Source organism: Aspergillus sydowii (assembly GCF_001890705.1).
Source record: "Aspergillus sydowii CBS 593.65 unplaced genomic scaffold ASPSYscaffold_3, whole genome shotgun sequence".
Classification (NCBI taxonomy): domain Eukaryota; kingdom Fungi; phylum Ascomycota; class Eurotiomycetes; order Eurotiales; family Aspergillaceae; genus Aspergillus; species Aspergillus sydowii.
This window is the reverse complement of record NW_024467861.1, coordinates 519,410-539,932: the sequence shown is the minus strand read 5'-3', so window position 1 is coordinate 539,932 and position 20,523 is coordinate 519,410. Positions and strand designations below refer to the sequence as shown.

Sequence of the window (20,523 nt, the reverse complement as noted above, 5' to 3'; positions counted from 1 at the left end):
AGACATAAATCGAGTCATCTTCCACTTGAGATTAATGGGCTGTACACTGCAATTTTTTCAAACCAATATCCCCACTACGCCGAGCAACATGGACACCCAACAGGTGCTATCACATATAGTAGTAGTACTCAAAGGCACTGCGGTGCTCATTCTCCTCACAACAGCTGGTAAACCATCTATACCTCTGAGGAATAAAACCCTCAAATACAAGGCAGATGCTAATGGTACAGGCCTCCTCTGGACCTACCGCAACCGCGCCTTCCGGTCCTCCTCCTCCCTAAACTCTTCCTGGATTTCCGGCCCAAAGGGCAAGGCTTTAAAAGGCAGCGTGCAAGAACTCCAAACCAACGGCGCCGCCAGCTGTAAGGCCTGGTACTCGCTGTACGAACGGTACGGACCCGCGTATGAACTCACAATCCCCTTCTTCAGACTGCACATAATCAACCACCCAACCTACCTCGAGCACATCCAGAAACACAACAGCAAGAACTACATCCGGGGTTCATTCACGCGAAACGTCTTCGGGGCATTGCACAGGTCTGGTGTGTTTGCGGTCGATGGCGCGGAGTGGCAGTTCCAGCGGAAAGCAGCGACGAGGGCGTTCAGTAAGCGGAATTTCGAGACGCATATTACGGCGTCTGTGCATAGATGGTTAGACGTTTTGATGGAGCTATTGGGGAATCTGGCGAGGGAGGAGAAGGTGTTTGATTTCCAGGAGGTGATGGGGAGGTTCCTGTTTTGTCTTTTCCTGCAGATTGCGTTCCATGAGGAGGCGCTTGCGCTGGATTTGCTGTCGGGAGATCCGGCGAGTTTGGACAGTAAGCCGGATTATATTAGGGCTTTTGATCAGGCTACTGTTTGTATGTTTCTGACGATTCACTTTATAGTGGAGGTCTGGCTGATGCTTTGGCAGTGTTTGACCGACGAAGAAGAGATCCTCTCTGGAAGATTACTGAAAGACTCTCTGGCGAGGACAAGGTTACTAAGAGAGCTGTGAATCTCTTCTATGGGAAGATTGACGGACTGATTATAAAGAGGCTTGAAACAATGCGCAATGGCTACAAGCCCAATCCTGATGCCGGGGTTGACCTACTCGACATCTTCCTGCAGTCAACGACAGACGTCTACAAACTTGGCGGAATGGTGTTCTCCTTCCTATCAGCCGGGCGTAAGTATACAATTTGATGTTTATAAAAACTACTAATGATGTCTTGTAGGCGACACAACAGCATACAGCACCTCCTGGCTGATGAAGGAAATCCACCACGTCGACAACCGTCATCTCGACGCCGTAAACAGGATCCGCACAGAGGCAGACAAACTCGGCTTCTCTTCTAACTATCTTGGCTACGGGGACGCTCCAGTACGTAAATCCAGTCCACTCAAGCGCATTACTCACATACTAACTTAACCCCCGAAGAAAATGCGATTCGCAAACGCAATGTGGGACGAGTCTGCCCGGCTCAACACCGTCTCCCCAGCAGGGCAAATGGAGGCCGCAGAGGACGACATTCTCCCCGCCGTGCCAGAGCTGAATATACCTCCTCGGCGGGTGAAGAAGGGTGACATTGTCGGTTATCAGAACTACGTCCTTGCGCGGATGCCCGAAGTATGGGGAAAAGACGCCGCCGTGTTTAACCCAGACCGGTGGTTCAAGGAGAACGGGGAGAGTATTTCTTATAGTCCATTCAGTGAGTGTAAACTTTCCATTTATTTGAGGGCAACATTTCTAACCGCTGCTTAGAATATCATTCGTGGAATGCTGGCCCGCGCAGCTGTCTTGGGCGTGCTCTTGCTACGTACGAGGGCATCACCATTACCACTGCTATTCTTCAGAGGTTTGATGTTGTCCTGGTGGATGATAGCAAAGTGTATGAACCGCTTGCTGCTATGAATATGGTACGTCCTCTTTCTTTATTATGACCACGGAAGTATTGATTTGTTTAGGGTATTCGGGATGGTCTTCCCATGAGTGTTAGACAGAGGGTTTTGAAGGCGTAATTGGCATCAAGTGTATGTGAATTCAAATCACATACAATTAGATGGCGAGATTGTTAGTAAACCAATGTAAAAGTGCGTGCGTATAGTATCCTGCGTGCCAATATAACTTCTCCAACGGCTACTTCCGGCCATTTCCCCTCCTCCAGCTATACCATACCCCTCTACTCTGGGATAAATCCTGAGAGCTTCAGATTCGTGTTCTTCGTCTTCATATTTGCTCCTCTAATCAAATCTCCTGTTTTGGTCAGCCCACCAAATGGCAACCACAACAGGCACAGACACAGCCTCCCCAGGAGATTCACCCAAAACCCCCAGCTTCAAACGCGTCTACCAAGCCTGCGAGAACTGCCGGCGCAAGAAACAGCGCTGTAACTTGGGAGACCCGGCCAGTCCCAAGCCGCCATGTCATACCTGCCGCAGAGCAAGTCTACCATGTGTGCTCCCTAAGAAGAAGCGGAAGGGCCGTCCGCCGAAGATATCCCGCGACAGTCTCGCAAGTGGTAGACGCAGAGCTGCAGTTGCGATTAGTCCGAACCCTGATAATAGTACCGATGGTGAGGCCACTTCTCACCCCGCCTGGCAGGCGTCGATGGGTTCGTTCGAACCTGTTGTTGAGACCCGTGATGGTGTCTCCAGCTCTGGGGGTAGTCTCGATCAAAGGACACCGACGAGTTATGATCAGCGGATGGCTAGTCAAAGACTGGCGATGTTTCCATTGCGAAATACATCAGACGCCATAAGGCTTCTAGACCAGGCAGAGGGTGGATCACCGCGAGATGATCGAGGGCCGAATACACAGGATGCACAGCAGGATGAGCAGCGCTCGACTCCAGGCGAAACAACAAATGTCCTAGGTTCAAGTATTTTTACTCCACCCTTCTTCCTGCTTCAAGAAGGCTATATCGACGAAACAAGACTCTTTAGACTTTTCAGTTTCTATGTCCGCTCGGTTCATCCGGTTACGCCATTGATACCGTATAAACGGATGCAGATCACGCCAGAGCATATCCTGACAATGGCAGGTGAAGAGCCGCATTTTATGGCTGCAATTCTGGTCGTTACGGCTTCTCTATCGGGTGATCAGGCATTGCATGACCGGTTGTGGCAGAGGGTGCAAAGCCTCTTTGCAGAGGTGGCAATCAAAGGTGTAGATGCTTCTATAGAGGTTATCGAGGGTTTAATACTACTCTCGGGTATGTGACAGGAACTTGTTGGACTTATCGGAGTTAATACTGAGAGTTGCAGAGTATCCTCCAAACATGGGCCATGGAACCGGACTAGGTGATGAAGATCGAATGTCATGGATGACTGTTGGAACGGTTAGTTAGCCTGTTTATGTTGTATTCATAATAACTGACTTTGTTCAAGGCTGTAAGATTAGGGTATCTCCTAGGGCTTGAGAAACTGGGCATGCAAGCAGAGGACTTGGATGAGAAGCTCGCCCACGATCGTGATAGGGGAAAGGTCGCTTGGAGCTGTAGGAGTCTCAGTCCCCCGTATGGCTAACGAGCTAACAGCGTTGTATATTGTTTCTTGCTCGACCGGCAAATTTCTATTCGCGTAGGAAAGACATTCTGGCACAGGAGTGAGTACCAATACCCTTTCCAAAAATGGGAAACTTCTAAGACTTGATAGGCCCTGGAATGACGCTTCAACATCTACACGTGGACCCTGCTGAAGACTTTCCTGAGTTGCGCGACATACCTGGTGTCCAGGAAGACTATGCTGGGTACTTGCAGTGTCTCGCCCATATCACGCACGTACTTTCAAATGCCCACGACCTCTTATATCCCTCTAAAAGCCGCTCCGCAGCTTTGGCAAAGGCTGAGCACTACTATAAACATGTTGACGAGTTTACAGAGAGTAAGAAGGTACATTAACATATTAGCCTGCTACTGCTAACCTCTCAGCGCTATCCGCGTTCCGCAGTCGATGGCAGAAAAAGACGTGGCGGACTTATCCGATTAACGAATGTGTTTGGATAACATTTGTGAGTGGTTCGTTTAAAGTCCAATCGCTATACTGATTATCTTTTGATAGCACCATCTCCGGTTGTATATCTACTCCTTCTCTTTGCAAGCATATATGCAGCGGGCCTCTGGTGGAAACGACACACATCGCCCTTTGAATTACTTCCCAAACGGTCTCATGGGCTGCTCTGATGCTCGTTTTATCATTGAAGCTATTAATGCAGCGGTATATCACCCTTAAAGTACAAGTTCGTTTCTGGATCTGACCATACTTCCAGGCAGACGTCCTCCGCCTAGCAATAGGCAGGCTCCACCCTTCAAAAGTACGTTTCCTTCTATACTTCAAACAACTTGCCCTAACTCACTTTAGGCCCTGTCCTACCTGCCACTCCGGTTCTTCCTCTACTTCAGCCACGCAGGGGTATTCCTCCTCAAAGCCGCTGTGATCGTGCCTCTCCCGGCATCCCAAAAGCGAGCCATCCTACGCTTAATCCGCGCACTCACAAAATGCATGGCAACGGCTTCTTCAGACCCTAAACACCCAGGAGTCCGCTACTCTTCTGCCCTGGACAATTTGCTAGGACGTATATACCGTGATCAAGATCTGCAGACTCCATCTCTTACCCGTCCATCCTCGCCAAGGCCAGCTGCAAGTACCAACGTGAACTGGTCCGACTCTATGTCTAACAATTTACTCGATAGTATTGGCGAGAGTGAGAATAGTCTTCCCGCTTTACTGGGGAATAGGGAGTCTTCGTTCGTAGCCGAACAGCCGTTCCAGGGTCTGGCATCCGATATCGATGCGCTTTTTGGCCTTGCGTCGGAAGAGTCGCCTTTGAACTCAGGTGGGCCGCCTTTACCTTCTGAGCCATTTGCGTCGCTGTTTGGGAATGATGATAGGGAGTTTTGGGAGCCTTTTACGTCGGGGGTTATGGATTGGAATATGGTTTAATTGGTTTATTCATTTATGTTATGAATAATACTGTACTGGTCATTGGGACTGCCAATATACACCGAGTAGAATAGCGACGAAGATAGATAATAGAGCCAGTATGGGCTGTTGACTAGTGGTTTAATAACATGTCAGTGGTCGTAACAATGATGCGTGTGTTTTTTTTAAAGTACACACCTTGATATCAATCGCGGTTCCTCTCTTGCAGTTATTTGGCTGGGCTCAGATGTTGGTGTTTGACGAATCTAGTATGAGATAGGGAGTCAGTATCGCTCGGGTACAACTATGACCCATAACTTTTAACTCACCTCTGTGCAATATCCGACGAAGTAATCATTCATCAGTTCCTTTGCTTCTTCGGAATGCTGTACGTCTTCCCACGCTTTCGTTGCGTCCTTCCCTCCCTCGCCGAGAAGGACCAAGTCGCCACCTGGGTGCTAGAGAGTATCAGCATTGCTTCACATTTTGATATGCTGCAAACCTCATTGACAAAAGCATGAACATCGTAAACTGAGACAGAACCACCGAGTCAGTAGAAGCTACATACTAGCATTGGGGATTCAACCTTTTCCATGAATCAGCAAATGAAGATTAGCCTTGTCGGCAAGGATTGAAAGCTGAGCTCTTGAAAACTCCCGGTGCTCGGTCATGGTATTAGTGTCAAATGCTGGAGTGAACCTGCAAAGCGAACCTCGTGCCTGGTATGCCCTAAAGTACTCCAACTTTCCCGGGCATTTCTCAGTAAAAATGGCCGTTATTATCCGGATGGGCAATAAGCCTCCAATCACCTACGGATATTTACGTTCACCAGCTTTACCCCAGGCCCAGATTAGATGGTTAAGAAGTAGATAAGTACTGCGCATATTCCTTGTTAGCACTCAATCTTCACTTCCCAGACCTTCTTTTTCGCAACATCAACCCATAACTTGCCACTATGAGCCCCAACTCCTTTGATACGACAGAGCATGATGACGACGCCAAACCAGTCGATGTGGCCGTCGCTCTACCTTCAATGCCTTCCTTCCTGCAAAATATGACCGATGAAGAGAGGGCCCGGATGGAACGCAAACTGGTCCGAAAGATCGACTTCAGGCTGTTGGTTATGACGTTCGCTATGTATGTTCTCAACTACCTTGACCGGAACAACATTGCCTCTGCAAAGCTCGGTGGCTTGGAAGAGGATCTTGGCTTGCGTGGGAATCAGTTCCAGGTAGGACGTCTTGACTCTATCTTTTGTTCTAGGTTGAGGTCTAAGGTGTATAGACCACGGTCAGTATTCTCTTCGTTGGGTATATTTTAATGCAAGGTACGTACACAATTACAAACTAGCGATGGAGCTCAAACACTGACACGTACATCCTAACAGTGCCCTCGAACTTGCTTCTAAATAAGATTGGGAAACCGTCCCTCTACCTCCCAACAGCGATGGTGATCTGGGGGACCATCTCGACCGCCACAGCCGCAGCAACCTCATTCAGCGGAATAGTCGCCTGTCGATTCTTCCTTGGGTTCGCGGAGGCAGCTTATTTTGTGGGTCCCTCGAGTCTATCAAGATATATAGGGACCGTTAGAAAGTGATGCTAACAACTGATTTTGGAAATATTAGCCTGGCTGCCTATACCTCCTGTCATGCTGGTACACCCGCAAAGAAATGGTGAAACGGACCGCATTGCTCTACTCAGGCTCTATAATTTCAGGTGCCTTTTCTGGACTTATTGCGGCTGGCGTTATCAATAATCTGAATGGTGCGAGGGGGTTAATGGCCTGGCGATGGCTGTTCATTATCGAAGGTGCAATTACTGTAAGTCCTTCTTAGTACCCAGTCACTGAAAGCTCTTCTTACAGTTCACCGCTGACTTTGGTGTTGTAATTGCTGTACAGATTGCAATTGCCTTTATCGCATATTTCATTATACCAGATCTACCGCGGACGACATCTTGGCTCAGCGAAGAAGAGAAAGAGCTGGCTGCGTGGAGACTTGAAGAGGATATAGGAGAAGATGACTGGATAGACGGCGAGCAGCAGTCATTTTACTTGGGAGCTAAAAGAGCGTTCCTGTACGTTCTCTTAACAATTTGTCACACTCCAATGAAGAGTTGCACCGTTAATTTTTGCTGTTCTAGAGACTACAAAGTATGGCTCCTCCTCGGTACAGTATACGGCACAACGTCCGCTGGCTCTATAACAAATTTCTTCCCAGCGTTGGTACCCTATGTCTACAACCCACCAACTGTGCTCCTGGTTATGCTGATGAAGCTAGTGTAATGAAAGGCCTCGGAAGAGGAGACGTCGAAACTCTCCTCCTTACGACGCCTCCCTACCTGATTGGCGCTGTAGCCCTCATTGCAAATGCCTGGCACTCTGACAAGACCGGCGAGCGATTTCTGCATATCCTTATCCCAGCTGTCCTTGCAATTGCGGCGTTTATCTTGGGTGCTGCGACTACGTCTTTTGTGCCTCGTTATATGTGAGTTGCGTTAATTTCAGGGATAATGTTGAGAAATAACAGCTCCTAGATCTATGTGTTTGCTTATTAGCACAATATACTCGGGGTATATTGTTGGCTTGGGATATATCTCAAATGGTGGCCTTCCTTCTCTTTCCCTCTATCTCTCTCTCTCTCTTTTTTCTATAGACGCACTCTAACAACAAACAGTGATCCCCCGACCAGCAGACAAACGCGCTGCGGCAATAGCAATAATAACATGTCTAAGCAATGCGTGTCAGATCTATACTTCTTATTTCTATCCAAGTAAGTTGACCAAATCCACGCGACTTAGAAATACCTATCCGAAAAGCAGAGCATCTAACCAGAATCACTACTACTACTAGACTCCGATGCTCCACGATACACAAAGGCCTTCTGTATCAATATCGCCATGCTCGCTATGAGCTGTGTCTTTGCGACGGTGCTGCGGATTTGCCTCGGGAGGGAAAATAGGAAATTGGATGTGGAGGATGCGGCGATGGAAGAGAATGGGGTGCGTGGAGTTGGATTTCGGTATTTGGTCTGAGGTGGGCTTTAAATATGGCTTGCGTCTTTCATTCAGTAAAACATCGCTCTCGGCAGTACTGAACTTTAGCAAATAATTGCAACTGCATTTATCTATCTTCGTTTTCAAGTATATAGTCCTGAGATGCATAACTAAATGCACAGATGACAAAGCAGACCCTACCTAGTTAACTATCACGTGTGTTGTTTTAGGTATGCACAAACACAAAATCCACGCCCCAAATCAATCCATTCCAACGCCAACCCCCACCACATAAACACTAAACACTATTAAATACTAAAATGCCTAGCGTCCCAACAACAAAGGACGTTATCCCCGGCGCATCAGTCAACATAATCCTCAAAGCCGACCAGCGCACAGGCCGCACCGTCTCGGGCGCCATTGCCGATGTGCTCACCCGCGGAAACCATCCCCGGGGTATCAAAGTCCGGCTCACGGATGGTCGCGTGGGCAGGGTGCAGTCTATGAAACTGGGGGGTGGAGGAGGGGATAGTAGTGATCCTCCAGCTCCTACGCTTCAGGACCAGGTACAGCCGGCTGAGGAGTGGGCGCCGCGAAGGGGGAAAGGGCGCGGTCGTGGTCGAGGTCGGGGACCTACCGAGGACTCGGAGGCAGGGCTTCCATCGAGTGATATTGGACTGGATGCGTATATCACGCAAGGCAGGAAGTCGCGGCAGAATGGGAAGGGGAGGGGGAGGGGGAGAGGTGGGAATCAGGATGGATCTCGACAATCGCAGCTTGGGGATGAAAGTCCACCGGTGGATGCGGCGGCAGTGACATGTCCTGTTTGCGGGGATTTTGAAGGCGACGAAATGGCTGTTGCGCATCATGTGGGGAGCCATTTCGCGGAGTGAAAGGTCAAGGTACCCTTGTCAAGATCTTTTGCAGGTCCCAATTCGGGATCCATGAGTCAATTGCATACAGTGAATTCTACCTGTGTCGCTGTTGCGGTGAAGGCTAGGAAATTGTCTTACTGGATAGCAGAAGACACAACACCACAAAGCAGAAAGCGACCTTCTACATCCCCGCCAACCCCACGCTACTAAGGCGTAAAACAGGGAGAAACGGCGTTCAGCTTCATCCAGAGCGCATATCAACTGGCTGGAACAAGCACAGCGGTCTCGATATCTGCACTTTCTACCCCTTGCGCTTATGCCACTCTACCGGATAACAAGGGCCAGACGGAGACCACACTGTCCTACGCCGGGATTACTTGCTATACTTGGGCTTCCAGTCCGGGCGCCAATCACGCTGGTATTGAGGGGAAGACATCCGAAAAGCAACTCTGATGAATCTGTGCCAATCAGGGGTGCAGTGTTTCATCCACATGTCTGGGCACTCATGTTCGTGCAAAGATGAAGTGAGGGGGGATGTTACATGCAGCATGGGTTCCTTGTATATCGGGCGTCTTGCAAGATGGCGATACGGGGACAGATCCATGCAAGCAACTCCAGCGGCCATTGGGAGGAATGCTTGCCGAAGTGAGGGGTTTCTGGGGCAGCAGAATGCAGAATGCAGAGGGTGGCATAACGCAAGGTCTTAAGTTCGTGAAGACATGAAACCGTGAATGGGATGGAAGCAGGATGAAGGTTGAAGAAGAGGAAGAATGCATCCATTAGCACGGCAAGGGACGCAAGGAGGTGGTGCATGATTGCCCTGCTGCAGATTTTCCCCACTATAACAACTCTAAATGATAGAACAGACTAGCAGAGCAACACATTTTTTTTTTTTTTTTTACCTTGGAGCCTAATGCTTCGTTTTCGAAACGAACTTTTAAAGTTAAGAAGAAAAACAAAAAAAATCAGATGATAACGGCAGGATTCGAACCTGCGCGGTTTCCCACTAGTACCTGAAACTAGCGCCATAACCACTCGGCCACGTTACCTGATTATGCAAGATCAGTCAATACTTGGCTATATTAGCCAGAACTTGATTTGGACAGATTGGGCCACCCGCCAGCTCTCCCATCTCAGCTGCGGGTATACTGTACGCATGCAAATAAACCCATCACAAACAACACATTTTTTTACAGAATGGATAGGCTTACAGGATACCACCCTGCTCCTAGAGTGTTGCTGGCAAATATAAAATGGGAAAAACTGTGCCTACCCTACTTGTTCGACTCGACAACAATATTCCCGATATATATATCGATGATGTACTCGATTAATGGCATATAGGGTGTTTCTTCGTCCATAGTAACGGCCTTACTTTGAACTGCACAAGGTCTGGATCAGACTTTCATGGCATGACTACGTAGAGAAATACAAAGGCGTTGGTCCCCTTCCTGTCCAGGAGCTTGGGGGACCTCGTCACTCTCGATAACAACATCCTCCATCTTCCACAACCCCAGCCCAAATTTCTCAACACAACCCAGTGAATAATAGATTCTCATAATCACAACTGATAAGAGCCACATTTCCTCGCTACCCGAAGAGTGCTCAATCTGGAGGCCCAGCGATCAAGATGAGGCCTCGCCTTCGCCTCGAAGTGTGTGACCCCACGACGCGTGGTGCCAGCACACATGGGATACATCCCGCATGCGTAGCCTTTGGTCTCACAGCGGTTGAAGCAGCTCTACAAGACCAGAAAGACACGGGGTTTGGCCAGACGGTAGACAGAGATACTAACAAAGTCCATTGCCTGCCCCGCACTTAACACGACATGAAACCCGGATCAACCTCACAGCCTCATTATTATCGAAAACACGCATCCACGCACGGTCCCAAGATTCAAGAGCTTATTGGCACTGGGCCTTCTTACAATGATCACGCCTTCAGATGATGACCGGATCGACAATTGTCCGGGCTGATTTGGAATTGCCTTCCTTTTCTTTTCTTTTTCTTCTTTCTACTAAAACTAGTTGTATAAGCCGAATCCGCCCCGCGTGCTTGACGAACGGGCATGGACTTCGTGGCTAGATAGCAGCTCGGTACTTGTTAGTTCTTGACCTAAGATGCGTGAGCTATCACGCGGGAATAATGCCGTCCAATCGCCAAGCGATAGTCCTTCCAAAACAGGTCTAGATAGGTCAAGGATGGGAGAAAGGGTGTGTGTCCTGCTGTAAATCGCGCATGGGTGAGGGGGCCGTGTGCGAGAGCGTTGTCAGATGAAGCATGCAGCAATCAGCATGTTAAGGCCCGGGGTTTCGGCTGAGCTCGGGGAGATATTAATAGCAAAGTACTAAGTACTACCCCACGAGATCCTGCGTGACGACACCTGCATTGCGGAGGGCACGCTAGACAAAGCTGTCCTTGAAGTCACGTATCAGCTTCAAACCCTGCACGAAGTGGTCCCCGTCGATATCGAATCGAACGAATAGGGGCTTAGTGAGGCTTGAATTGCCAATGGCGAGTTTCCCCCCCGCCGGTGAATGGATTCGATCGCCAGTCTTGTATCCTGAACCAAGGAGTCCCCATTCCACCCCCGCAGCAGACTTGACTGATTTAGGCTCCACCTCGTCAGGCGGCTCTGGAATCCTGTTCAGAGCATGCCCGGGCGCTGACTAGAGCAGCATGACGGTGCTCATCTAAAAGACGACAGCCGCGTAAGCCTGACGGCACGGACTGCAGTGGCACGATCTGTCATAGGCATGGAATCCTGGAGAAGGCCAATGACGTGACTCGCAGGGTTATACGCAGAGTGATGCGGCTCTGAGATCGACGCTGGGAGTCCCGACCGAGCTTTGGTGGAGAAAGCGATAGCCAGTGCTTGGCCCCGTCGCGAGGCACTAGGAGAAAGCTTTCGTTTCTATCTGAATCAGTTGGACAGGTTTCATATCATACCGGACATTTCCCCGAGCGACGAAGAGCCAACGACTCATCTCCTCCGCCAAGAAGCGGCTCAACAGAGAGACGCGAGGTCATAGTGGCGTGTTCTATTGGTTGATGGCTGGAGCCTCAATTTCTCGCCACTGCCGGCGAGAAATGCACCGTGAAAAGCCACAACGGGGCCCTGCCCTCTTCCTTGAAAGGTTCAATGGCTTTGGACTCAGAGGCCAGAACACAGAATCGATGGGTCCTTACTCCTTGTTATCGGATAGCCGTGGCTTCTGAATGAGACGAACCTTCGGCCTGCATAGGATGGCCCTGTGTAACTCAGAAGCTGGGGAAGACATATTCTATAAATACAACTACTTGGTAGATCACTGCATTCGGATCGCAGCAGTATACACGTTTCTTGAATCAATTGGTTCTTTGGGATCTTTCTTCAGCATCCGACACAGGCATCAGACAGGGATCCTCGGTCAAGTGCCTGACTAGGAAAGCTTCGAGATGAATTCTAGAATAATTCTGGAACGTCGAGAATAGATGTCAAAAGTACTTAACTTGTTCTCGAAGCTTTCCATGCTGAGCGTTTACCTTGGCGGCGAAGGATTCAAAGAAGAGTCCAAGGAACAAAGGTTTTCCAGAAAAGCTGCTGCGGGTGAAGTGAGGGGAAGCAGAAACAATTCACCCGGGCAAAATGCATGTGCCAAGTGCAAGGATTCCTTGCATTTAGTTCAGTTTGTTCGGCAGCGTGGCACAGGTACAATGGTCTGGATGTACCCCTCATACTAAGATAAAGGCAGGAGCCACAGCGATTGGTCTGTCGGTTGACAGAGAACCTTGCGCCTATATTATTGGAAATTCACCGGGGTGGACAAGCAAACAAAGAAGTTTAGTACCACAAGCTAGTGAACACGTTGACGGCCGATAATTCGACTGCAGATGGACGCATTGGCAGTGCTGCCAGGATGTCGAGTACAGTTAATTCATGCTCGGAAAGCATCACGCGCTGAATTACCTCAGACTGACGCTTGGTAGAGGAGTACAGTCTCGTGGGCCGTAGCGCCCTCAGGCCAGTCGCGTTGGAGGCTGTGCAGCGGCAAGGATTCTGAAGCCAAGGGTATCTCCGAGAAAGGAAAAGAGCCAAAACAAGATTGCTCGGACGCAAATTTGGGGTAAAAGACGGAACTTTGGTTGTAAAGTGTTCTTCAGCCTTGTCGGACTGCCAGCCTTAGAGTCCGTAGGGATGGGTAGTACCGTTGCTTGGTGGCCTGCTTGGTGGCCTCCGACCGGCGTGAGGGCATCACAAGACCTACACCGGTGGATTTTACGGCGTCCGTCAGCAAAGGAAACAGCAAGTGGAGGAAGAGAAAACTCGACGCCGATTAAATAGTACCGTAGCGATCTAAAATAGTCGGCCGCAGAGCACCTCAGCCTGGTTGCTGGGGATTCGCCACAAAGTGAGAGTGAGCGCCGGCAGGGCCAGCAGTGAGAGTCAGCGAGCTTTGCCACTGGAGTAGGGGGAATAACGGGGCGAAAGGGACGATCGTGACACCGGACGAGTCGACGACCCATAGCGGCGTAGAGGGGCGAGAGTTGCACTGTTGGGACTTGGGAACTCGGTGTTAGGGGAGGAAGTGGGAAGTGGGAACGCGCCAGTACTGGAAATTCCAGACTATTGAGCCTCACGTCCAGCAGCCACACCGTAATCTTTGGCTTTCTCTCCATCCATGGAACTGGCCCATTCCTGCTTTCGATTTCATGTTTCATCTCCACTTATGCATTGAGCCCATTCCCAGTATTGTTGAGCCTCATTTCGCTCTCATAACTCTCATAAATCGGTCGCTGCTCAATGCTTGCTTCACTCCACCACCACAACAAGGGTGTTACCCGCCTTATCACTTCACCATCTTCCCTTCCCAGTCAGCACTAATTGCTGGGCCCCGGTGTTGCTCAATCCCTCGATTTTCTAGCTTTGAGATCAGATGTCGAAGATCAGTTCGCTGCATCGGTTCGTTTGTCCTCTCGTTCCTCTAGTTCCCCGGCGCCCTGTCCACTCTTCTGCCTATAGAAGAAAATGACAAAGAACCTGGATTCCATCCCATACGATGTCTTCTACCAGGTGGCCTCGACTCTCGATTGCCATGATTACATCCACCTCAGCCAAGTCAACCGCGCTCTCAATGCCTTGACCAGAGGCGATTCCATTGCTCGGAGCACCGTCAGGGTGCGTCTTCGCCCCCGTCCTCCATCCTTAGAGGCAAACACTGACCTTAATCGCCACAGAGCACACTTTCGCATACAAAGGAAGGGAGAGAAGCCAATAGGGCCAAAGCTGGCTACCGCAAAGCCGTCGGCCGTCTGTACGACATCAAGGAGTCCTTTGCAACCGCTGAGCCTTACTCAGCGTCGATCCTGGGCTATGGAAGCTCCTTCCTCTATTCCGGGGGCTCGCTGTGCTACATCTACAATGATGAAATCCGGGCTCTCGACGTGCGTGGTGCCAGCCGCGTCGAGCAAGTTCTGAATCTTCCCAACGTTCTGCGCCGTGCATTCCGCGGCTACAACCCCGACATCGGGGTGACGCGCGTCTCACTCATGAACTACAGCGACTGGATTGTTGCTTTTCTGGTGGAAATGGACGACGGGGCTGAAGCTTGGATTCTGGCTCTGGACCTGCGGCGCCAGTTGCCGGAGAAGAGCGGCCGTCTGAGATTCAGGAAGCGGGTTCAATCAACGCAAAGGCTGTTTATTCGGCACAACAGCAGGTATCTTTACTACGGAACACATTCGGCGCTTGGAGTTAATGGCTACACTCAATGGGAGGTCAACTGCGCGGATCTGAGGGATGGGAAAATACAGAGTGAAAATATGGTTGTGCTGGATAAATTCGCCGGCAGTGAGATCGGGCAAACTGTGTGCTTTGAAGTTTACCAGAATCATCTTTACGCTATCTCGACCCTGGTTGATTTTGAGGAGGAGGAGGTCGATTGGACCTCATATTACGTCTGGATCTGCTTGGATCCCAAGCTCACAACACACAAGGACGGCGTCAAGACCCACCGCACCTGGCGTCGACAGCACCGAGAGGGCCCGATAAATGACACTTGGTCCGACCTCTCACTCAGAGAGGACGAAGAAACTGGACAGCCAATGATTCTCGAGTGCCGCAGGGAGTGGCGTGACGGTGGGAGCGAAAATTGTCGAACGTACTACGTTCAGCAGCTGCCGGCGCCAGCCGACGTCGACAAACAGCAACCGCCCTCTGACTACTATCTGACGCCTATACCTGACGAGCCCCTCGCTAAGACTCTGGACGAGAACTGCAAACCAAACTATGAGCGACCAAGAAAGCGTCTCCGCAGACACTATCACTCCGAGTACGAGGGGGGCGCAGAGCCCCAGCCCAGACGTGACTTCATCCTGGCCAAAACAAAGTTCCGCACATATAATATTTCCGCATCCAGTTATTTTGATCTCGTGAATGACCCGCTCCCAAAGGCGCGAAGTGGCGAGCTTGTACCTCGTGATCGAATGCGAATACGCGTCGTATCGAGGAAGCGAAAGTGTCCTATCGACGAGGAAGGCACTGGGGGGGTGAAGCCGGGGTTTCTGTTCAAACCTGAGCTTAGCGAAGCAGACGGGCGTTTAGTAGAGAACAGCGAGGAGCGTTTCGCAACCCGAGGAGTCCACCTCTGGCCCCCCGATGACGCTCCTGAAGAATTAAATAACTTACTCTGCCCCTCCAAACGAACCGGGCAAGTTCAAGCCCTCGCAGACGATAGGTCCATTGTGTACTCAGTTAACGGGGACGGTCTGGAGCCTGGTTACCAGGCGCTTGTCCTCATCAACTTCGACCCTTCGCTGCGGCTGCCAGGGCTGAAGCGTTTGAATTTCGGCAGACATCTTGGCGCCCCAGCAAAGACTGAGGCGCCAGTTGGTATTGAACGGCCTAACGCCAGTGACGTCGGCCAGGATCGGTCATCCATGCAGACAACAGTTGCAGGGAAGCAGACCAACAAAAACGTGCCAACTGTCCGGGAAGAGCCGGCAATGTACCTCGCCATCGACCGTGGCTTTTGGTTTCGATGACTCTCGGGCGAAGGGGCTGGCGGTTGAGGTCAGGAGGCGGAGGCAGTTTGGCACACACTATGCACAGCCACTGCAGGCAACAGCAGTATTGTGGAGTAGTGGATAGCCTATTATGGAGTAATCTTAACTAAATAATATGCAGACATCGAATGCTACGTCCATGATACAATGAAAGCGCGAAACGCGTGATAGTCCTCGGTGCAGAAGAATCGGCCAGAGTTAAAGCGAGGCATCTTGAAGCAAACAAACCAACCTATTCCCAAGCATGACTGTCTGATTATTACTCGGTCTCTCGTGCTCTCGCAAATAAGATTGGACGAGTGCGCGGGGGCGGATGAAACAGGATCCCACTCAGCCTCGTTCGTCAGGCCCAGGCCCTAGACCACTAGCCCGACTGCCTAGGCAAGGAATGTGCCTTTTCAACCGACTTCCAGTGTATGCGGCCTTTTCGCCTGAGACTGGTTTCATATACTACACTGCTTTGGGACAAATGTCGCTGTCGGGGCCCACATCGGGCAGTCATACTTGGACGACGAAGCTCGTGACGAGGATTATTGCCTTCGCATGGCTTCATACCGATGTTGCGTCAATACTTGACGAACCAACGCTGTAGCAGGGCCAGAATGAGAGATATAACTTGGCGGGACTTCATTTCCCTTCAGCCACGCCACCGTATCCTCACACAGGGTCGTTGATCTTCAGCGTGGCGACGAAACGCCAACGCCCGACACTGGCAGGAATAGTAATTCCTCTGCACAGACCTACCTCCTTTTCCTCTCGCCGAATTATCGCAGTGATGCCGAAAGCCATGCCATCATCAGCCTGCAACCCGCACCCCTGACGCCACGAGACCATCTCGCAACGCCAACAGACACCCCGATTCTCGATTAAAAAACCGGACGTTGACCTGGAGCTGAAGCTTGAGAGCAAGACTGTGTGGGGCGATTTGAGTCATGCCATAGTAATCACGGCCGCCTATCTGTCAGCAGAGGGAAAAAGTGCACCAAGAATTGGGACCTGGCTTCCTTCCAGAACCTAAAGAACCATCAAGAGTTTCGAACACGAGCCACTTATCCGCAAGTGATTGGAATGATCCTATAGTCCCCCACTTCGATCTCCCTACTAGAATACGAGCATAACGCAAAGAGGGCCCAACCCCAAGCACGCAATATCAGACCCCAAATTTGTCTGGACGGACTGTGATTGACCGAAGGATCGATCTAGCATGCCGTTTGAGGAGCATAGTCAGGCCAAGAATGCAATATTCAGACTCATACTCGAGACGTCGTATCTGCTTTCCCGCATGGGGTGAAGCCATTTCTGACTGCGCTGTGATTGGCCAAAACGCATATATGAACACCTTTTCATCAGGGGATCCCTCCAGTTTATCGTTACCCATTCCTGATCTGTTTCTTCACCGCTAGATAAATGTGATGATTTGGGTTGCCTCACCAGTGCCGTCATCGGGATTGGTGGGGACTGTCTTCCTGCGGCTGCAGATCTTCCTGAGGGAAAGGAGAGTCGACTCCTCGGGAGTCAATTCCTTGACCAGCTTTCCCCCCCTGCCCTTTGAAACTTCCTGGCCTGTGCCGTCCTGAAGCGGGGGTTTGAAGGTTGAAACGGCAAACAGCCCTTATTATTTGCGGCTGACAAGGGTGGTTAATGGTGAGGCTAGTTGGATCGGTGTCTGGACTTGACGCGCCTATCATTTATCGACATTAAGCACCTCTGGCAAGGCGAAGGACTGTATGGAGAAACTGAGAATCAACCGATGTGCCATCTCATAAGTCCGAGCGGTTAAGAGAACTCTTCAAGCAAATCAAGTTCTCAATATCCATCTCAAGAAAGAGGAGTTCTTATCCCTGAGTTGGGACCGGAGTTTTTCGAGGTAGAAACCCCGATAGCTGACTTTTTGAAAACCGGCACACGCGGCGATCTGTCAGCAGAGAGTCAACGTCTTTGCACACCCTGATCTGCTTTTGTCTGATAAGCATTCCAAAACTGAGCAGTTCCAACTATTCGCACAAACCAGTGGCGTGGTATTGACAGGAATCACCTAACCATCATAGATAAGCCTCCAAGTGACGAATAAAACATAACTGCTATTCTGATATACTTACTGTAAAACATAGTGTCAGCCTTCGACGACCGATGCCCTCACGAGATTTATACCTGGTACGACTTATATCACATCAGAACCTTCCGGACCGAGCTACCATACCCAGCTCCATCCCAATCGCAACTCCACCGAGACCATACAAATTTCATAGCCCAAGGAGGAACGACCAGGACCCTACGGAGTAGTTCCAGTCGTTCCTGCGTTGTATAACCTTTTCGAGGGTCGCACTTTCCTGTCATAACCGCTTTCTCCATCGCACCTTCTTCATTCCCAAACGCGCCTTCCTTGACGGTTCCTTTATAACCCAAGGAAGGAACGACCGGTGCCTTCCAGTGCTAGTTGTTCCTGCCGTTTATAGAATACAGGTCTTCGATTGTACCTTCCTCGTCCACGTCCGCACCTTCTGTCTTTGCAATCCCCTACTGTAGTAGGAAAGAGTCACTGGCCAGTCGCACCTTCCTTGGCCGACGATCGTGTTATACCCTATCTGGGGAAAATACAATTATTCCTACGCAACGGGTGTTGACCAGGTATATCTAGTCGTTCTTTCTGTCCTGGTAGATTTGTGTATTGCCTGGACCTAGTATAGGACTGAACATATCCAAGTTTATCGGCGAGATCAATCGGATAGCCGTTCTCGAAAAGCCCTACCATAACCCTTGGGTAACTGACTCCGTCGCAGGCTGTGCATACTTCTTTCATTGCATGAACTCCACCGTACCTTCCAAATACAAATTCTCATCTACAAGGAAAGAGCAATCAATTCAGCCTTGGACGTGGCTTTCTTATAAACAGAATCCCAGGTTGGGTTGCACCTGCCTCATAGATAATTGCCAGTCACGTCTTCCTCATCTGCCAACGCACCTTCCTCGCAATATTTCACCATTTGAGGAAGAACAACCAAGGTCACACCTTCCATAAACAGGGTTACAGGTTGCTCGCCTGCATACTCTATCAGTACCTAACATCAATACCTACCCCGGCCCTTACTCTCTCCTCTTCACCACCCTCGGCAGCAAAACCCAATTCGCAGCCATAACCCCATACAGCGCCAAACAAATCGGATGCAGTACAACAGTCCCAAGCCCAACCCGCGCACTCTGCGCCAGCAGCCCCGTCATGAAAGGGAATACTGCACCTCCGCTGCTCCCAAGCGCACTGACGAAGCTTAGACTCGATAATTGGATCTTACGCGGTAGTAGTCTTGCGAATATTGCCATTGCGCACGGGTACACGGCGCCTAGTAAAACGCCCAGGATTGCGACGGCCACGGCTTCGCCGATTACGTTGGGGATTAGCCAGGTTAGCAGCTGGAAGGCGATGGCGCCGAGGGTCATCATTGTGACGGCGATTTTCTCGCCGATGCGGTGGGAGGGATAGACGAGTAGGAATCGGCCGAGTGTGATGCCGGCCCAGAAGCCGGCGCTGACGTAGCCGACTTGGGAGGGCGAGCTGGAGCGGTAGGCTATTAGAAAGGAGACGACCCAGCCTGAGACGGATACTTCGGCGCCTTGGTAGGCGAAGATGAAGAGGGCGCCGAGGATGGTGGTGCGATTTTTGAGGGAAGTTTTGAGGACTTCACGACGGGCAGGGAGCTCATCTGGACTGGTATTGGTTTGGGGAGTGTGTGCTGCATCGTCCTCAAACTTGAAGAATGCCCAGCTTGCGAATATCAAGTTGAGAACAGACACCGCTAGGGTTATGGTATAGAATAACGACCACTGGATACCTCTGGACACCATGGCCGTTGCAAACAACGGCGAAACAACGCCGCCAATCCCATAGGCACCGGAATAGCACCCCAAGGCTGTCGTGACATTGGGAAGGTTTGCGCAAAAGACATTATTGAACGCAAGAGTAAGCGCCAGCCCAAACCCCAGAAATGCGAATGCAACCACGACCGCAGCAAACGGCGGATGGCAGGCAATAGTCACGTAACCCGCGGTAATGAAGCCGGTGGCAAGCACGTAGCTCTTGCAGCGACCGAGTTTTGCATTAATACTGTGCGAGAGCGGAGCGGCAAGGATGAACCCTGCAGCATTGGAAATGAAGACGAGCGAGACGGTTGCATAGCCGATATTATAGTCCTTCTCGATGTATGGAAGTAGAGCACCGGGGGCGCTGTCGTTCATTCCGCCGCCGAGACTCATGAGGCATGCGCTAACTAGCTGCCATTTGGTCTTCCAGTATATGTTTGTACGCGAGACTGCTGGGTCTGCTGCTTGTATTTCTGCCTCTTGGTGTGCAGTCGGATCAACTGCTGTAGGCGAGTATATGTCCAGCTCGTAGGGTTCATCTTGTGAATCTGCCCTGTTTTTGGTGGAGGAAAAGACAGAGCTAGGAGCTTGTATAACTACGTCGGTAGTGGCCATTTTGTAGCCGTGGATTGAAAAAAAAAGACCTCAATACGAAGAGCAGAGGGAATTGAAGGGGGGCAGAGTGATTATAAAGCAATATCAAATTGTTGGAGAAGTTGGCAGCAGAACTGGCGCTAGGAAGATATACAATACTTTACAAGAGTAACAGTTCCCAGGACTGAAATGGTATGTCAGGTTAAACTTAATAATACAGTCTTTTCTAGGGACAGTCACAACAGCTAGGGCCATAT

The 20,523-nt window shown here is 50.4% G+C and overlaps 7 protein-coding genes and 1 non-coding gene across 8 annotated transcripts; 5 read left to right on the top strand and 3 right to left on the bottom strand.

Annotated features, from left to right (window-relative positions):
* Positions 1-88: 88 nt before the first annotated feature.
* On the top strand, positions 89-2,006 carry ASPSYDRAFT_197967 (uncharacterized protein; the record flags this gene model as incomplete). The annotated part of the gene is made up of 6 exons (XM_040843748.1): positions 89-860; positions 914-1,168; positions 1,218-1,363; positions 1,421-1,691; positions 1,745-1,899; positions 1,948-2,006. The coding sequence occupies 6 exons, from the start codon at positions 89-91 to the stop codon at positions 1,999-2,001; spliced, it is 1,653 nt and encodes a 550-aa protein (XP_040704321.1). The 3' UTR covers positions 2,002-2,006.
* Positions 2,007-2,163: 157 nt separating this feature from the next.
* Positions 2,164-5,035, top strand: ASPSYDRAFT_130185 (uncharacterized protein). The gene is made up of 9 exons (XM_040840554.1): positions 2,164-3,194; positions 3,247-3,320; positions 3,370-3,478; positions 3,527-3,586; positions 3,637-3,864; positions 3,912-3,991; positions 4,042-4,197; positions 4,250-4,294; positions 4,342-5,035. The coding sequence occupies exons 1-9, from the start codon at positions 2,258-2,260 to the stop codon at positions 4,921-4,923; spliced, it is 2,271 nt and encodes a 756-aa protein (XP_040704320.1). The 5' UTR covers positions 2,164-2,257; the 3' UTR covers positions 4,924-5,035.
* A 921-nt stretch (positions 5,036-5,956) lies between these two features.
* On the top strand, positions 5,957-7,937 carry ASPSYDRAFT_146706 (uncharacterized protein; the record flags this gene model as incomplete). Its single annotated transcript, XM_040841645.1, has 10 exons — positions 5,957-6,133; positions 6,187-6,229; positions 6,290-6,453; positions 6,530-6,724; positions 6,805-6,980; positions 7,047-7,124; positions 7,184-7,390; positions 7,440-7,507; positions 7,580-7,675; positions 7,756-7,937. 10 exons carry the CDS (start codon positions 5,957-5,959, stop codon positions 7,935-7,937), a joined length of 1,386 nt encoding a protein of 461 aa, XP_040704319.1.
* A 141-nt stretch (positions 7,938-8,078) lies between these two features.
* Positions 8,079-8,940, top strand: ASPSYDRAFT_737623 (YwbE family protein). Its single transcript, XM_040850729.1, has one exon. It carries the CDS (start codon positions 8,219-8,221, stop codon positions 8,789-8,791), a length of 573 nt encoding a protein of 190 aa, XP_040704318.1. The 5' UTR covers positions 8,079-8,218; the 3' UTR covers positions 8,792-8,940.
* An 803-nt stretch (positions 8,941-9,743) lies between these two features.
* Positions 9,744-9,822, bottom strand: ASPSYDRAFT_t54. Its single transcript has one exon. It is a non-coding gene; the product is annotated as a tRNA-Leu (tRNA).
* Positions 9,823-12,631: 2,809 nt separating this feature from the next.
* Positions 12,632-13,888, bottom strand: ASPSYDRAFT_737331 (uncharacterized protein). The gene has a single exon (XM_040850723.1). It carries the CDS (start codon positions 13,472-13,474, stop codon positions 12,773-12,775), a length of 702 nt encoding a protein of 233 aa, XP_040704317.1. The 5' UTR covers positions 13,475-13,888; the 3' UTR covers positions 12,632-12,772.
* On the top strand, positions 13,629-15,963 carry fbx15 (F-box domain protein). The gene is made up of 2 exons (XM_040850724.1): positions 13,629-13,931; positions 13,991-15,963. The coding sequence occupies exons 1-2, from the start codon at positions 13,782-13,784 to the stop codon at positions 15,794-15,796; spliced, it is 1,956 nt and encodes a 651-aa protein (XP_040704316.1). The 5' UTR covers positions 13,629-13,781; the 3' UTR covers positions 15,797-15,963.
* A 2,938-nt stretch (positions 15,964-18,901) lies between these two features.
* ASPSYDRAFT_29046 (putative MFS efflux transporter) lies at positions 18,902-20,287 on the bottom strand (the record flags this gene model as incomplete). Its single annotated transcript, XM_040844589.1, has 1 exon — positions 18,902-20,287. The coding sequence occupies one exon, from the start codon at positions 20,285-20,287 to the stop codon at positions 18,902-18,904; it is 1,386 nt and encodes a 461-aa protein (XP_040704315.1).
* Positions 20,288-20,523: the final 236 nt, after the last annotated feature.

Coding starts and splice junctions, on each gene's coding strand:
- ASPSYDRAFT_130185 (XM_040840554.1), top strand. CDS start 2,258: ATGGCAACCACAACAGGCACAGACACAGCCTCCCCAGGAGATTCACCC. Junction 3,865..3,911: donor TGTTGACGAGTTTACAGAGA/GTAAGAAGGTAC, acceptor CTAACCTCTCAG/CGCTATCCGCGTTCCGCAGT. Junction 3,992..4,041: donor AATGTGTTTGGATAACATTT/GTGAGTGGTTCG, acceptor ATCTTTTGATAG/CACCATCTCCGGTTGTATAT.
- ASPSYDRAFT_737623 (XM_040850729.1), top strand. CDS start 8,219: ATGCCTAGCGTCCCAACAACAAAGGACGTTATCCCCGGCGCATCAGTC.
- ASPSYDRAFT_737331 (XM_040850723.1), bottom strand. CDS start 13,474: ATGAAACATGAAATCGAAAGCAGGAATGGGCCAGTTCCATGGATGGAG.
- fbx15 (XM_040850724.1), top strand. CDS start 13,782: ATGACAAAGAACCTGGATTCCATCCCATACGATGTCTTCTACCAGGTG. Junction 13,932..13,990: donor TTGCTCGGAGCACCGTCAGG/GTGCGTCTTCGC, acceptor TAATCGCCACAG/AGCACACTTTCGCATACAAA.